The sequence below is a fragment of the Cyrtonyx montezumae genome, unplaced genomic scaffold, assembly GCF_038088225.1.
Source record: "Cyrtonyx montezumae isolate F1298 unplaced genomic scaffold, pur_monq_1.0 scaffold_16, whole genome shotgun sequence".
Classification (NCBI taxonomy): domain Eukaryota; kingdom Metazoa; phylum Chordata; class Aves; order Galliformes; family Odontophoridae; genus Cyrtonyx; species Cyrtonyx montezumae.
In genome coordinates, this window is record NW_027071892.1 from 11,002,269 (window position 1) to 11,018,955 (window position 16,687).

The following is a 16,687-nucleotide window of genomic DNA, read 5'->3' on the forward strand; positions in this document are numbered from 1 at the left end:
AACTATGGGGTAAAACTATGGTCCTAGCATGTCAAATGCAAAATGTCCTCCCCTCCCTTAGGAGAAGGAGAGGGGGGTGGGGGGGCGGGCAGGATACCGATCTGACCCCATCTGTGCGCAGCTGCCAGTATGGCATCTCCCAGCTGCACAGGCACCCTGTCAGAAGGGAAGGAACTATCTGTGGTATTCAATGGGTTGTCACGGCAATCAGCCCAGCAGCAAAAACCCAGCGAGACCGCTCTGCAGGACCCGACTAAGTGGCAGGGGACCAGGAGTTTGGAAGAGAGGAACACAGCTGTTTTGGGGGGTGGGAGGGAAAGGTGGGTTCCATTTGCTCACTTCCACACTGGCCACATCAGCTCCACCACGAAGGGGCAGTGGGCCACTAGGATGGAGCTGCAGGCTGACACGAGAGGGATGCAGGGCCATAAGGGAGCTGCAGGCCGCTTCCAGGAGGGACAGGAGCCTTTGCAAACATTGAGAAGTAGAAAAACTGGGAAGGGATCGTTTCTTTGGCTCAGGATCCCTAAGGAAGGTACAAAAAGGTGCAAAAGACACTTCACTGAGAATGGCTTCACCCCCTGGGAAAGAGCTTAAGAAATGAACCCAGGAGAAGCTTGCTTGGTTTTGGAGCCAGCCTTCTTGACAAGAAAGTCACTGCAGCTGGTGAAGGCTCCTATCTCATTTACAGCAACAAGTACTGCTGGAATGATTCCCAATGTCTTCTTCTAGGGGCACTCCCACCATGGTCTAGAGGCTCCTGAGATGCCACCAGGCAGCACTGGGATGTGCTGCAGGCACAGGCCACAGGGGGGAAAGAACTAGAGGAAGCTCAGACAGGAGATATGGGTTCAGATGTTTGGCCATGCATGGATCCAGTCCCCAGGGCCACATCTCTCCTTGGGACATGGCCACAGGGCTCTGCAGGTGTCTCACGGCAAGGACAGACCTGCAGAAACCTGGCACCAGCCCTACAGACCATCCCACTGCATGTGGCACCAGGACAGGAATGCTGAGCAACTCGGGAAGATCAAGGCTAGGAACCTGGGAGAGAAGTGGCTGCAAAGCAAGGAGCTTTTTGTCTTCTCTGAACCACCAAGGATGGACATGGGTAAGAGCTGCCCAAGGAAAGCAGCAAGGTCAACCCAAGTCCCTAGATGTCCCCAAAGTGAATCCAGTTTCTTTCCAGCCTAGAGGGGGTGAGGGGACAAGTCTCCTGGTTGGCAATTGGCCCACAGCCTCTCCCACAGACACACTGAGCAGAGCAATCAGAGCAAACGGAAGGCAACAGATGGAGCCCAGGTCCTTGCAGTGCCACCCAGACTCTCAGCACCATCACAGCCACACGAAGCCACCTCAGGTCCTTACTGCAAGCTCTGGTCACTTCAAGGCCTTCTATTGCACTGGCTCAGTAATGGCAATAAAGCACACACCAGAACGAAGCAAAAAACGGCGAGTGCTTTCCACAGCAGAAGAGTAAATAAAACAAAAACTTCAGCCCAGTATGTCCAAGGCAGGGCTGTGAGTTTGGGGCTCTTCTGGTGAGCTGTCCTACAGCAGCAACTTCTCTTGGCTGTCAGTAACAGCTCACCAGTGTCCCAGTGTTCTCCCACACCTCACCAGCCACACACGGCACCACTTCCCCTGAAACCTCATCTTCACCAAGGACCACCAGTCTTGCATGAGCATCACCAACTGCAAACAAGGCTAAAACAGCCCCCAGAGATCAACGGCCCCGGATCCACTGCTGAGGCAGCTCCCACAGGCACCGATGCTCCACTGGAAGTTGTCAAATCCTGCCAAATTAGCCTGGAAACCTCATTACTCCCAAGTGCTCTTCTTATGAGCTCTGCAGAACTTCCTGCTGGGCTGGGAATACCACAGGGCTGGGCTCCCAGGGCTCGGGGGTCTCCAGCTGGAGCTGGAGAGTGGGCCAAAGAGCAGAGAAGTGATCCAGTGCTGGTGCAGGGTAAGGGCATGAGCCCAGAGAGGTTTCTCCAATCTCCCTTCCCCACGGCATTATCTCCCTTGCACATGGCATTAACAGGCACGAAAGCAAAACGTCCCCTTCCTGCACACATCTGCTCAGTCCATAATTCTCACCATCCCTCCCCTAATGGGAAAGCAGCCAGAAAAACAAACCAAACCCCTAATTATATCCCAGTAGCTCCCCAGCACCTTTATTGATGGAGTTGCAACAGGGCTGATGAAATGAGGAAGAAAGGGCTGAGATGCTCCAAAATCCCACCCTTTCTCCCCAGCTGCAGCATCACAAAAGGAGGAAATCCTGCACAAGTGGAGGGTGCCTGGGATACAGCCAAAATCCATCTGTGTGCCCGTGTGCCAGGGACTCCACCATCAATGTGGCAAAGGGAACACATGAAGCATCAGCACTTAGGGACCTGGGGGGGGGGGACAGAAGCGACAACAAGTTGCAGTCTATGGCCTCCAGGCAACACACAGCCATGAAATACCCACAGGTGCCCAGCAGAGAGGTGGCAGAGTGCAAGGCATGGGGCTGTAAGTGCAGGCAAAGAACCCGGATCCTGCTGCAAGGTGAGGGGTGACACTGAGGCTGTGCACGTGTTTACCTGCAGTAACTGTACCTGGCAGCTGCTCTGCTGTTCTGCCTGTCTGCAGCCAGACCAGCAATTGCAGGGAAGAGACCCTTCTGCAGCTCTGAAGGGACAGAGCATAACCAAAAGGTCTTGCAGAATATTTAATAGCCAGATACACTCACCCGACTCCCAGGTCTAGCATGTTCAATTAGTGTTTTGTTTGGTTTTTCCTGCCTTACCTATGTTGCAGCCTACAATAACTCAGGTAGCAAGGAGAGTAATACACCCTGCCTGGGAATCCTCAGTTTTCCTCAGAAATGCCTCCAACAGCACTGAGCAGTGGAGGAAGACCTCAGCAAAACCCCTGTGTTGGGTAATGCTGAGCACAGCTGCTTCCAAAACCTCACGGAGACCTCAGCTCGTCTCCACACAAGTTTTAACCTGACCACGTCCCTTTTGCAGACTCTGATGAATAATGCATGGCTAGGGTAAACCAGAAATCTCATATTCACTAATCGTTACCATAACAGAAGAAGCAAGGGCTGCAAATAAGTGATTTATTAACCCCAAACAGTGCTGCAGTTTGAACAGAGCGCATACCTCGACTCCAAAACCACGGAAGGAAAGTTTGCTCCGCAACTACTGCCCATCACTCCTCCCCACCCCCAGGAGCGAGGCTGGGGCCGCCTTCCTCCTCCTCTTCCTCCTCCTTTTCCTCCTTGGGGGCCACCACAAGGATGAGTGGTGGTGGGAAGCCCACAACCCCACGCTCGCCCGCGGCTCTGGCCGCTTTCTCAGGCATTCCAGAATTTGGCTGGAGCCTCTTTTCGCAGCGCTCCCCCCTCCACCCCTATCCCGAACCCACAGCTGGACGTCGGCCTAATTGAGTATTTATTTATTCCTGCCTTTTCCCAGCTCTCTGCACACACTGGCGTGGGGCAGGGGGACGCTGACGCTGGCTCCTAAAGCAACCCCCCCCCCCCCCACACACACACACACACACATACAAAAAATACGGAGGCAGGGGGTGGGCCCCCCATCCCAAAATTCCCCGGAGGATGAGAGGAAGCCAGGAAGGGGGTGGGAGCACCGGGATGGGGGAAGGCAGGAAAGGGGGATGCCGGGGGCACTGCCCACCCCCTCTGCTTTGTGCGCGCGCGCTCGGGGAAATTAAAAATAGCTGTGTCCAAAGAGTGGCTGCGAGCCCCACAAAGAGCGTGTTGAGCAGAGGCAGCTGCAAGCTATTTGCTGCCCCTGGTAATCAGCAGCTCGGCTTGCACAGCCCCCCCGGCCCCTGCCTCCCCTGCCAGAAGCTGCCGCCGCCTCTCTCCAACCCACATATGTCATGTCAACAGGCACTGAGTGCAGGATCTCTTCGGAAAAGAAATACTACTAACAATAACGGAGCTTGCTTTGGTTTTCAGGGCAGCTTTGCCTTGTTGGAGTCACACCACCTCGGAGCCGTGCTCTGCTGCAGGTCAGGGTGCCCCGCAGAGGTGGACACTCACTGGGGACAGGGACGTGCTGGCCACCAGGTGCCACTTCTCCAAGGGACTCCTTTAACACAATGGGAAAGCAGGTGCTCGAACGCCCAGCCACCCAAAGCACAGCCTGGGGCTTCCTGGTGGTCCTTGGGGACCTCAGCTTCAGCTGGCGGCCCTGATGGGGCTGGAGGAATTATGGTAGCCCTGCAGTGCTGCCAGCAGGCCCAGGGCTGTGTCATAGCCAATGCATTCCACAGCACCAAACAGCAGTGGGACAAAAGATGTGCTGCCACCGCTTCCTCAGGTTATGTTTTCCCCCAGTAAGCTGGGATGGCTGCTTCGTTAAAAAACAGGCCAACGGGGCTTTAAATAATAGCTCTGCTTGGGAAGGTGCTGAAACACACCTTCCCAAAGGCTTCCTAGTTTGTCTCCCTGTTGCCACTCAACCAAAAAAAGCATCTGGAGCAATTGTCAGGAGTAAACCCCAGCACTCCCATCTGCTGGCTGTCCCCAGCACGGTGGGAACAGACAAAAGCCAGGTCGGAGGGCAGCGGGCACGTGAGGGTGGGGACACGTGGGGGTAATTGTGTGCTCAGCAATTAGCTGTGTCATTTCACCATCAGCTCTGACATCTTCCCTGCTAAATGCCACCAGAGGCAGGTTTGATTTCTGCACTGACATTTTGCAGCACATCACGACTTGTCTTCCACCCAGCTCCTGCAGTCAGGCTGGAGGCCACGGTGTGAAGCCCTAATTACCACCAGAAGTCACAAAGAAGAAAGCCCAACTATGATAAGTGCCCGTATCACTCCGTCTCCCATAAACTACGCAGAGGGGATTTAAAATCGAGCCCATTTCCCTTGCTGCATGTTTTTTCTAAACGAACTGGTTTGCTAGCTCTCAAGGGACAGAGCAGCAGCACAAAAAGTAAAAAGGACAGAGCCATTTGAAGCTGGGCTTGTTTCTCATCCTCAGAGCCATTCCAGCTCTGCAGCTAGCTCTGCAGAAGACAATAAGTGCTGCATTGTTTCCAGGAAGGAAGCACCTGGGCCAGGTCATCAAAGCTGCAAGCTAATTAGGAGGTCACTGGCTGCATCCTGCTCTCCCAGCTCTGCTAACTCTCCAAACCTCCCACCCTTCAGTTTGGCCCTGGCTTCAGCAGTGTCCTGGGCAATGAGTTCCCAGGGCTCCTCGTAGCTCGCAGGTTTCCCCAAAAAGCAATGCTGAGCATGAAACATGACATTCACCAAAGACCTCTGAGCTCTGCTGGGATCAACACCCATCCCTACACCTCCTGCAGAGCCATCTCAAGAATCGTACAGATCAGGTTGGAAGAGACCTTAAAGATCATGCAGTCCCAACTGTGGGCTGGGTGCCCATACCAGCCAGGCTGCCCAGAGCCCCATCCATGGCCATAGGCACCTCCAGGGATGGGTACTTTGGGCAGCAGTGCCATGTGCTTTGATGAGGCTGCTCTTCATCCCCTCCCTACGGACCTCAACATCACTTTGATACCTCCCTTTCCCAGCAATCCCAGAGGAGAACAGATCGCTCCTCCTCGATCTTCCCAGCACTTGCCCATTTCTAATCCTCTTTCACATAAGCACTCAACATCCCATGCAAATCCTCCCTACACATCACCTTCCCCTCCCCCCCCCCCAACAAACGCATTATTTCCCTTTCTCTTCCCACCACCACGTCCCATCTCGCAGCTGCTCCGCTCCGCTCCCTTTTTGTCTTGGCTTGTTGAAATCCGAAACGCGCTTTGATTCCAGCCAAAAGCTCTTTATGCTGAACAGAAACTGAAAGTCTCCAAGATCTGGCGAGCAGAGGCAGCAGCAAAACCGTGTCTGCAAGGGGGGGGGGGGGGGGGAAGCCGTGTGCGAGGGGAGCACAGCTCACCCAACCCCGTGCTCCTCAGCAGAGGGGGCAGGGAGAGCCTGGAACCGCTTCAATGGCAAAAAACGTGCGGAAAAAAGTAAGGACGGAGGGGCCAGGATGTTGAAGGTTCGTTTTTAATCCCTGCCAATGAATTTCCATTCCGTGCCAAAGACTGAAGTAAAGCGCTTTGATCTGACGAGGAGGAAAAAACACACGCGGGCTCCCGGCTTCTCAGAACAATATCGGCGACAAAGGACCAAAGGACGGAGCGACGACGAAAACGAACAGTGGTTCAGATCTGCTGAGGGTGACATTTTTAAATCCGTCCCTTTCTTCTGAAGAAAGAAAAGCTGGCGTGCGTGCGTGCGTGTGTGTGTGTGTGTGTGTGTGTGTGTGTGTGTATGCGTGTGTGTGGAGGGGTCGATTAGGAAATAATTCTGACACACATCTTTGTATCACCACGTTTGCACATCCCTCCCGTTCGGGTCCCTCTCTGCTGTCAGGCTGTGTTCTTCCACCACCCACATCCCATCCAGGCTGCTGGGGGCACGGAGCTCCAGCTGTGACCCTGTCCCCTCCCAGGCTGGGGATGGGAGCAGGGAACCATGCCCACTGGCTCTCCAGCCCACCCAGGAGATGCTCTCACCTTGGCATTACCCACAGCATCACCCACAGCCTCAGGCAGGGGTAGGACTGAGGCCACTGCCCACCCTGTGCTGCCTTTGCACCACGCCATTCCCATGCAGCAGGGCTCTATTTATAGACCTATAGCTAATTATAGGCAGAGGTCATCACAACAGGAGGAGGCAAATCCTCTGCTACTGGACCACGCTCACTACTGGATGCTGTCCACTCTCTGTCTCCCTGGGATAAAAGTGCTGGGATGGGCTGCTGGGACAGAACCATGGCATGGGTCCCTGCTCCTCCCCTCAAGTACCAGCAGAGCCCCAGGCCACGGCAGGGCTTTAATTCTTGGGAGCTTCTTGGTCCTTTAACTTCAAACTATGGGGAAACAGCTCACGAAGGGGCAACTGGGGAATGCAGCTCATGGGATCACAGTGCAAGCAACCAAGAGGCTGTTCAGTATGGGAATACAACCCTGAGCAAACCTGAGCACCCAGCCTCTGCCTATGGGAGTGAGGAATGTGTGCAGGTTGGAGCAGGCTCAGCTTCCCCAGGGCTCAGCAGAGCTGGGAGCAGCCTGCTGGCATGCTGCTGCATGCCAGGGCCAGGGGGAAGGAGATAGGCACAGCACAGGGACTCCTTCCCCCCGTGGGGTCCTGGTGAGCCTCGTGTGTACTGATGTTGGAGCACAGAGAGTGGGGTACTCAGGGTTGGCTGCTTTTTGTGGGTGCACTGCAACCGTTCCGGTCAGCTGTAAAATCAGCATGTAGCAGCCTGTGGCTGCAGACTGGATAAAGAAGAGAAAAAAGAAAAAAAAAAAATTAAGAAAAAACAGGCAGCCCCAGCCTGGCCAGCAGCTCAGCAGGGGATTGCAGTGCCAAAGCAGACTCCTTCTGAGAGCTCTCTGCTTCCAAACCAGTGCCTTCCCACCATCCCACTGATGGATTCTGGCAGTATTTGGGGCTCCTGATGCATGGAGGAGGTTCTGGGAGCTTGGCCCATCCCAGTGCTTGTGGCATCTGCCCTGTGAGCATCCCTGGACCATCCCCAGCGCTCCCCCCACCCCCAGCAGTGAGCTCTGGATCCTGCATGCTGCCAGCCCAGCCTTCTGACCCACTCCCATTTGCAGGGCAGCAGCTCATTAGCTGCTGACCCCAACTCAGAACCAGATGTGCCCTTTGCTGATGGTTGGGGAGAGGAAGAGGAGGCCAGCACTGCCAATGGGGAGCTCAGCTCCTAGTACCTGCTCCCCCCACCCCCATCCCACACCTTCCTCCCCTCCTCATTTTTAATAAAACAGAAATTGCCAAACCCACACAATTAATGTCTAACAGGTTCAGGCCAAAGCAATTCAATCCATCGCCTGGGAGGTCCCTGCCCAGCTGCCACCCAGCTCCCAGCACACTGCTGTGTGTCCCCCCCCCCAAATGGGACCTCTGGGAGCACAGTGAAGAGAATCATTCCTGCAATGAGATCCCTCCCCATGCAAAACAGCAGCAGCCCTCTGAGAAAAGCCCTGGTACCACTGTGGAGCCACAGGCACAGGTGAGCATCTCGAGGACAAACCAGTGTCCCTCCCAGATTCCAGTCCAAGGTGGGGGGCAGGAATGGAGCTGAGTCCTTGCATCACACATGGGATCTCTGACCCACACACGGCCAGTCCCCATTACTCAGCCAACCCTGCCTGCTGTTGTGGGATTACAGAATCATCAAGGTTGGAAAAGACCTTTAAGATCAGGTTCAACCATTGATCCATCCCCACCATGACTGCAAACCATGTCCCACAGTGCCACATCTCCATGGCTCTGGTACACCTCAAGGGATGATGACTCCACTACCACCACGGGCAGCAGTTCCAATGGCTGCGTGCTCTTTCAAAGACAATTTTCCTAACATCCAACCTGATCCTCTCTTGGGATGGTGGGAGAGGGTCCCAAACCCATCAGAGCCACAACGCTGTCTGACTACACACTGGGAACCACCACAGGGGAACCTGCAGCACACACCAGAGCAAAGCGAACACAGGGAAGTGCCTGAGGAAGCTGATGAGGAAGCAGGAGGTGACACTGCTGTCACACTCTGGGTCTCATCCTAAGGGAATCAGAACCTCCCTGCACAGCTCCAGAGCTGGCAGTGCAGTGCAGTCCTGGCACAGGACGTGGGCACACTGCAGGCAGGGGATGCTCCAGTGCTACAGGCATTAGCAGAGCCAGCATGGGGACATGATCTGCAGAAAGGTCAGGGGGGTATTTTTACACCATGTGTCAGACCCCGGCTCCCCAGGGGAGCATCTCCATCTCCTCCATCTATGGCCATGGTGAAGATGCTCCCTGCCCTCCTCCCGCAGTGCTCCGTGCAAGGAACCTGCAGGGAGAGGTAATGCTCCTCTCACATGTTCTTTTTTCTGTTTTTTCCCCGCTTTTTCACTTCCCATCCAGCTCAAGGGTGCTGCAAGATGCTACCCCAGCCCTCAGCACGCTCTCCAGTGACAGTCTCCTGCAGCATGGAGACACAGAGGCATGGTGAGGGGCTGGGGCACTGCCCAGAGGCTGCAGTGCCATCCCTTCCTGAGGTGCAATACAGCAAAGAAACCCACAAACATCACATTTCCCAACACTCTCCTCGAGGCATTTCTCCACACTGCGCTCTGTTTGTAGGCCACCCAACACCAGCCCAGCACAGGTTGCTGCGACACTACAAACGCATCAAAAGCCTCCGCAGCTCTGAATGGAGGCATTTAAATTATTTACGGGACCTGGAGCAACCCCAAGAAAAAATACAAACAAACAACAGAAGGCACTGCACTGGAGAAACGCCCTGCACTCCTACACCCACCCCACGTGCACGCACGCCCTGCAACCCAGTGCACCCGGCTCCACGAGCCTCTCACCCAGGTGCATCCCAGCACACGGGACTGGGCTGTGCTGTGCCATGCTGTGCCAAACCCTAGGCAACCTGCTGCATGCTCGATTCTGGCAGCCACAGGTGGGCACAGTAGGGCTGACCCCCCCCCCCTGGCTCAGCAGCCCCCCCTTGGCAGCTCGCAGAGGATGGGAGAGCTGCTTTCCTTCCTCCCTCCCTCTTTCTGCTCCTGGAGCAGTGCGGGCGGACGCAGCTCCCGGGAAGGATGAGCAGCACGAAGGCGTTCTGTGTTCTGCCTGACCTACTTTACACCAGCACCACACACAGCCTCCTCCCCAGGCACAGCCACGGCCATCCTCCACCACCAAACCCTCCCTGGCAGCACGGAGCAGGGTGGGATGGAGCAGGGAGGGACCTGGTGATGGGCTGCTTCACACGATAACCCCCTCAACATCCCCCACCAGTGCCAGATCTGTCACCAACACATTCCCACTGCTGGTTTATACCAATGCTGAGCTTCCCCTGGTGCCCTCCAACACGTGGGCTTGGCCGTACAGCTCCATGGGACAGCAGCCTGGTGCCACACTGCGAGCAGCATCACCACTGCAGGTCCCTACCAGCAGCAACGCCGTGGCCTCACAGCACTCACCATCTCGTCGAGGGCGTAGCGCAGCAACCCGTGCTCGTAGAGGATGAAGAACCGGCGCTGCCATTTCTGCAAGAGAAGACAGCACATGGAGTTATGTCCCACTAAGACGGGGCCACATGCTCCCAGCCTAAGCCTCATGGTGGTTTATCCCAGCACTGGGTGCTGGTGGCAAGGTACGATGCAGGATATCCCCCAGCAGAGCTCCAGCACAATGCAGAACCCCCCCAGCCAGGCAATGCACACCAGAACGGAGCCCTGATCTGGCTGGGAAGGGCCTTTCTGTGCGTGACAGGCTGTTTGCAGCCCAGAGCAAAAACTGGTTGAGCAGGCTGAAATTTAAAAAAAATAAAAATAATCAAGTCACAGATTCATAGCCCCAGTGCAGCAATTCTTATCTCGTTTTTCACAGCCCTTCGGGCAAAGTCCAAGGTGCTCAGGGACAGCAAAACCACTGAGGTGTCAGTGAACCACAGTCCCAAGTCCCCACAAGCTGTGACTCCCAGTAATGCCCACATACCATGGGCTGAACCCAGAATCCAGCGTGGGGGAAGAGATTTTTATTGCTGGCAGCAATGGTAACCTCCAGCTGAGGGACAGAGGGGCTACAGAACAGGGATGCAGGGGATGCTCCAACCCTGCTCACATGGTCACAGTGCTGCAAGGCTTGAGCTCTAGCAGCAACCCCATTTGGGCAGCAGAGCATCAAGGCACCAAAACACAACAGCAGCCAGCAATAACATCACACTGCATGAATGGAGCAGGTTCTGCAGCAAACTGCACACCCAGCAGAAAGAGCCCTGCAGCAGGAAACCTCCCTGGCTTCCACACAGGGATGGGTGCAGAGTCACTGCAGGGCCACCCCATCCCATCCCACCCCCCAGCACCCACGGAGCATCCCTTACCCGAGAGCGATGGACAGGATTGTCAAAGTCTGTTCCTTCAGGGGCCAGCAGCAGCCAGCCACCGTAAATGGGTTTGGCCTGAAAGGAAAGAGCAGAGAGGGATCAGCTGGAGCTGCCACATCGGGGAGTAGGGGGCAAAGAGCTCCATATTCCCACCACCTCTTGAAATACTCAGGTTCAGCTTTTTGCTTTCATTCTTCTCCTTTTTGTTATGATTTTTTTCCCTTTAAAACAGTTTCCAATGCATCACCTCCCCGAGATTCCCCTGCCAGCTGCTGTGGTTTTGTAATGCTAAAGAAAAAAACTAAAAAGAAAAAAAAATAAATAATAAGAGAGTTTCCCCTCTGGAAAAATCCCTGCAAACAATAGAAGAAACTGCCTATGCACCAAAAACAAACGTGTGGAGCACCGAGCAAGCAATCTGGGAACAAACTGAAGCAGTCTTTGCTCTTGGTAAAGTGGGAAGAAATAACAAAATCCCTTTAAGCCCACTGCCTCTTTTGGGGTGGCATCACCTGGAGCATCACCTGCACCAAAAGGCCCCAATGGCACTGCCACCCCACGGCAGCCCCTGCCCACGCTGCCCCACAGCACAGCCCCACCCAGCAGTGCTGTGACACCACCCAGCCCTGTGCCCACGCGGGGACTGTGGAGCAGGGAGAGAAGCAAAATTGCAAAATACTGAGTAACTCGGGACAGCTCTGTGCTTGTAGAAATGGGGCACAGGGGCACCGAACTCCCCCCCAAAATCACACACATTGAGTCTGTTGTGGAGGTGCTGCCATGGCCTGGAAGGAGGAACAGGACCGAGGAGGCAGCACACAGTATCCTCAGCACCACCGCCCCAGGACTGAGCCCTCTGCCCCCACATCCCCCCCTGAGACCCTCAGAGCCACCCCACAAGCAACTTTCACTGTACCAGACCCCATCCACAGAGATGAAATAACCCCAAACCACCACCACTGGGGTCAGAATCCCTCCCGATCTCACCCAGCCCCACTGTCTCATTTTGCCATAAATCCCTCTCCAGCACCTGACATACACAACCTTCACACAGCACCATCAGAGGGCCGAACTCATTTGGGCAGAAACGTCCAATTTCAGATACCAAAACCATAGCAGCTGCAAGGTACGAGTTAGCACCCAGCACGTGGGCAGCCCAGCTCTGTCCCCCCGCAGAGAAGCGCTTTTTAAAGCCAAACCCAAACAAACTGCTGCCAAAAGCAGCACCCGGAGAGGCACAAATAGAAGGATGTGAGCACACACTGTGCCCAGAATAAATCCACTGCACCTGCATCGGGTTAAAATAAGGTCCACGGGCACGGCTCAGAGCAAGACTTCTCTATCTCAGTGGATCCAGAGAGCAATGCCAGAGCGATCCCGGTGCTCCTGGGGTGGGCAGAAGATCAGAGCCAGTTCCTCCAGTGATGAAGCCAATGGGCCCACGGGTGCTGATAAAGGCACCTCGCCGTGAAGAGAGGTGTGGGGATGGTGCTGTGCCGGGTGGGAGCCCCACAGCCCCGTGGGACCTGCAGAGCTGACTCAGGCAGCAACGCCCCAGCGTCACCGCACCGCTTCCGGTCGCACCTCTGAGGCACGCCCAGGTACCCATCCCACCTCCAACCTAGCCTGGCCCTGCTTAGCTTCGCAGCCTGGTGGGGCGCCCTGGAGGGGGGCTGCATTATGCCCATCACCTGCTCTTGGGTGCCTGCACACTGTGCCGAGTGTCCCGGTGTAACGTGGGCACAGCTCTGGGACTGGGACCACACAGAACGCTCACACACCCCCAGCAGTGCCAGGTCACCCCTTCTGACAGGCAGCACAGGGCCCTGGAGAGGGGCTGCACACACGTGGCACGGTTTGGAGGCACGCTGGGGAGGGGTCAGCAGTTGGACCTGGTGTTCTCTTCTCCATTAATGACTCTGTGATTCTGTGACAGCACGTGGAGCCAGGTGATGGGGCTGGACACGGGCTGGCACCACGGGGATGCTGCTGCCCCAGGAAGAGCTGTGGGATCAGCCCCAGCCCACAAAGGTGCACACATCTCCCCCAGAACCAAACAGCAGCAACAGCCATCCCAGAGGCAGTGCAACCCCGCGAGCTGGGCACTGCAGCAGCTCTCCCCAGCACTGAGCAGCAGCAGCTCCGAGTGCCGGAGCAGGGCTTTATCACTTCCTCAGGTGCCACAGCCGATAAGGAGCGGTGCCGTGCAGATCAACAGCAGCGTGGAAACATGCAAAGGGGCCAGGGCTGCCCGGTGCAGGAGCACAGTGCTCTGCCCCACTAAACTCCTGCCAGGCAGCTTTGACATTTGCACAGGCTGAGGGTTGGAGCTCACGCAGCCAGCAGTGGGGCACCCAGAGCTGCTGCTTTCCACCCGGCTGTTCGGTGTCCAGAACAGAAGGAAAGCGATAACGCCCAAAGGAGGGCCGTGGAAATATGTGAACTCGCTGCTGGGGACGGCAGTGTCACGGGGCTGGAGGCGGTGGGAAAAAGTGTGAGAGTGCCATGTTCCCATGCTGGGTGGTCCTCGGGGTGCCCATGCCAAAAATAAGGGAAATAAGACATGGAGCTGGGAGGGCGTCCTCGGGTTCCTGCTCTGTGCCAGTCCCATGCCCCCGGGAGAGAACTAAAGCAACGGTGCTACGCTCTGCCCTCCTCCCACCCAGGCCAAGTGTGATGCCGAGGTCAATTCCCGTCGTGGGGCTTTGTTTTCCCCACGAACCGCAGGAGCTGAGGGGGTCTGGGTGCCACCACACCCTGCCAGGAACGTGGGAAACCCCAAAACAGAGGATGGCCGGGAACAGGGCAGCACCACACTGAGACCAGGGCTCCGGCTCACACAGGGGGGAGCACAGCAGCCCCCCACCCCGTGTTTTCCCATGACACCCACAGGGCCGCCCCACATCGCACCGAACCTGCACAAACAACTCGTGAATGGAGCGGGATTTGGGACTTAGTGCCCCGCGGCCCTTTGAAGCCCGATTACCCAGAGCTGCAGCTCATCTGGGGCCAGGGGCTGCCCCTGGGGCACAAACCCCAATCCACCAATGCCACCAAAGGGCTGTCACGCCGGGTGCCCGGAGCCCACAGCACACCAGTGCTCGTGGCAGAGCACAGACCCCAGAGCCCGGCTGGAAGCAGTGGGGCCGCGGCTGCGTGCGAGCATCGCACGCTCTGAGCCTCCATCTTATCGGGGAAGCAGCGGGATCGTTGCGGCCGGGCTGCGGGGGAGAAGCTGAGTGAGATCGCAACGCTTTCCCCAGCAGAGCCCCCACCCCCAACGCCGTGCACACATCTGATCCCCGGGGTGACCCCGATCTCTGGCACCACCCGCACTCTTGAGACCCCGTGGGACAAAGCAAGCAGGCTGGGGGCCTTTCTCCCCCATCCCCTGCACCCTCTGCTGTGGGGGGGGGGGAGCGTGCAGCGCTGTGATCCCCTCCAGCAAGCAATATAATGGCAGCAAAACCACACGCGGGGCAGCGGGAGGGGACAACGAGGCCCTGGGGGGGGGGGGCTCACCCCATTCACCCCTGAGGAAGCTCCTTTGTCTGGGCACGGCCGCCCGCCCCTTCCCGCACACAGCACGGCGTTTTTTCCAGTTACATTTTTTCCATATTAGCCCTCAGATTTCATTATGTGGTCGTCCCGTCCCCCCCCCCCCCCCCCCCCCCACTCCGCCCCCAGCGAGCACAGCAATATGTCTGATCTCATTGCCATAATAGGATCGGGAGCAGAGATGGCAGCCCCCACCCCAGCACAGGACAGTGTCAGATGGGGGGAGCATGGAGCTGCATCTCCCTTTCCCCCCACCCCAAGTGCTCCCCATGGAGCTGGGTGCTGCCCTACGGGGGGGGGGGGGTGCAAAGACTGCGAGGAGGAAGAGGAGGGGAAGAAGGAGGAAGGCCCATTTCTCCCCCCACAACCCCAAAACCTGCAATCAGCTTCTGCTCTCCCCATTGGAAATCTGGGGTGCTATAGGGCAGAGGGTCCCCACAGGTCCCCACCAGATCTCCGGACACACTATAGGAGCAGGGATCAGCCACGGCAGTGCCTGACTGCCCCCATGGGATCCATGGGCCCCAGCATAACCACAGGGTCAGCAGGCGCCTGTGGGACCCATAATGGCCTGTGTTGTTACTGGGACTGTGCTATTCATGGGACCCCCGGAGGGTCCCTCTGCTAACTATGGGGCCAGTACAAAGCCACGGGATCTTATGTTATCCATACGACCCTGAGCTACCTATGGGGCCAGCAAGCATCCATGGGATGTTATGCTATCGGTAGGATCCTGGGCTATCTATGGGGCCACCAGGTATTCATGTGAACCTATGCTATCTATAGGATCTACTGGGCCAGGAAGCTCCTACAGGACTCCATGCTATCCATAGGAGCACGAGCTACATGCAGGAGGCCAACAGGCACCCAGGGAACCCTACACAATCCATAGGACCCTGAGCTACCTATGGGGCCACCAAGCACCTGAGGAACGCTATGCTATCCATAGGATTCTGAACTATCCAGGGGGAGCGTATGGTATCCATCAGATACCTATAGGGCTACCAGTGCTATGGGGACCTCATAGGGTCCTGAGCTACCCATGGGGACACCGAGTACCTACAGGACCCTAAGAACCGTATGGAGAGCGACCCATAGGACCACCAGGCACCTACGTCATCCACAGCACCCTGAGCTACCTACAGGACCCCCAAGCACCCACAGAACCCTACAACATCCCCAGGTCCCACAAACACCCCACGACCCCTCGGGGGTCAGCAAGGTCCGGGGAAGGGGGGAGGGGGGGGGGGGTCCGCTCCCACCTGGTTGAGGTCCTCGTCGTTGAGCAGGTGGGACTCGCGGGGCTTGAAGCAGTTCTGGCACTTGCTCTTGTTGAAGATGTTGGCCTGGAACTTCCTGCACGGGTTGTCCTTGGCGGCCATGGCGCGGCCCCGCGCCGCTCCGCCACCGCTCAGCGCCCAACGGAGCGCCCGCACCGCCCCACGGCCACCGCCGCGCCCATGGCGGACCGAGCGGGAGGGAGAGCGGCGGGGAGGAGAAGGCGGACCCGGATTCAGACGACGAAGGAGGAGGAGGAGGGAGAGAAAGAAAGAGAGAAAGAAAGAAGCCGAAACAAATAAACGAACCGCGAGGAAAAAAACGAAAAAAGAAAAAAAAAAAGGAACGAACGAGCAATAAAAGAAAGAAAGGGGAAAGGAATAAAAAAGAAAAGAAAAAGAAATAAAAATCTCGGGAAGGGGGAAACGGCGCTCAGCGGACGCGCGTGGCCGAGCGGCGCGGGGAAGGAGCGCGCGGGGTGGGGGGGGCGGGGGGGGCGGGGCCGACGCTGCGCTGCCCCCAAAGTTTCCACCTCCGGAGCCAGCGGGAGAAGGGGCGGGGCCGTAGCGATGATGGACGGCGCCTCTCACCAATGGCGGAGGAGACGCGACGGTAACAAAGGGCCGTTGCAGCCAATGAGCCGCGAGGAGAGGGGAGGGAGCGGCGCGCCGCCGGTGGGGGAGGGGCGGTGCTGACAGCTGGGGGCGGGGTTGGGCCTTAATGGGGGGGGGGGGGGGGATGTGGGGCCCTGCGATGTGCGCGGAGCTGCAGCCGCCCCCCCATCCCCCCACCCCACCCCGCCCGGCGTGGCCCAAACAAACAGTGTGCGTGGCTCAGACGTTGCGCGTGCCCCCCCGCCTTGGATTGCCCCCCACCCCTTTGCAATGG

At 57.1% G+C, this 16,687-nt stretch overlaps 1 protein-coding gene across 6 annotated transcripts in view; it reads right to left on the reverse strand.

Annotated features, from left to right (window-relative positions):
• The window catches only part of MPRIP (myosin phosphatase Rho interacting protein), a 56,042-nt gene extending 40,046 nt beyond the window's left edge, over window positions 1–15,996 (reverse strand). For all 6 annotated transcript variants that reach the window (XM_065732840.1, XM_065732839.1, XM_065732836.1 and 3 more), the window contains exons 1-3: window positions 15,784–15,996; window positions 10,961–11,038; window positions 10,059–10,124 (exon numbers count right to left, since the gene is read on the reverse strand). In XM_065732840.1, the coding sequence (XP_065588912.1) occupies window positions 10,059–10,124; window positions 10,961–11,038; window positions 15,784–15,903 (264 nt within the window). In that variant the 5' untranslated portion in view covers window positions 15,904–15,996. The remainder of the gene's footprint in view (window positions 1–10,058; window positions 10,125–10,960; window positions 11,039–15,783) is intronic.
• Between the last annotated feature and the right edge of the window lie 691 nt (window positions 15,997–16,687).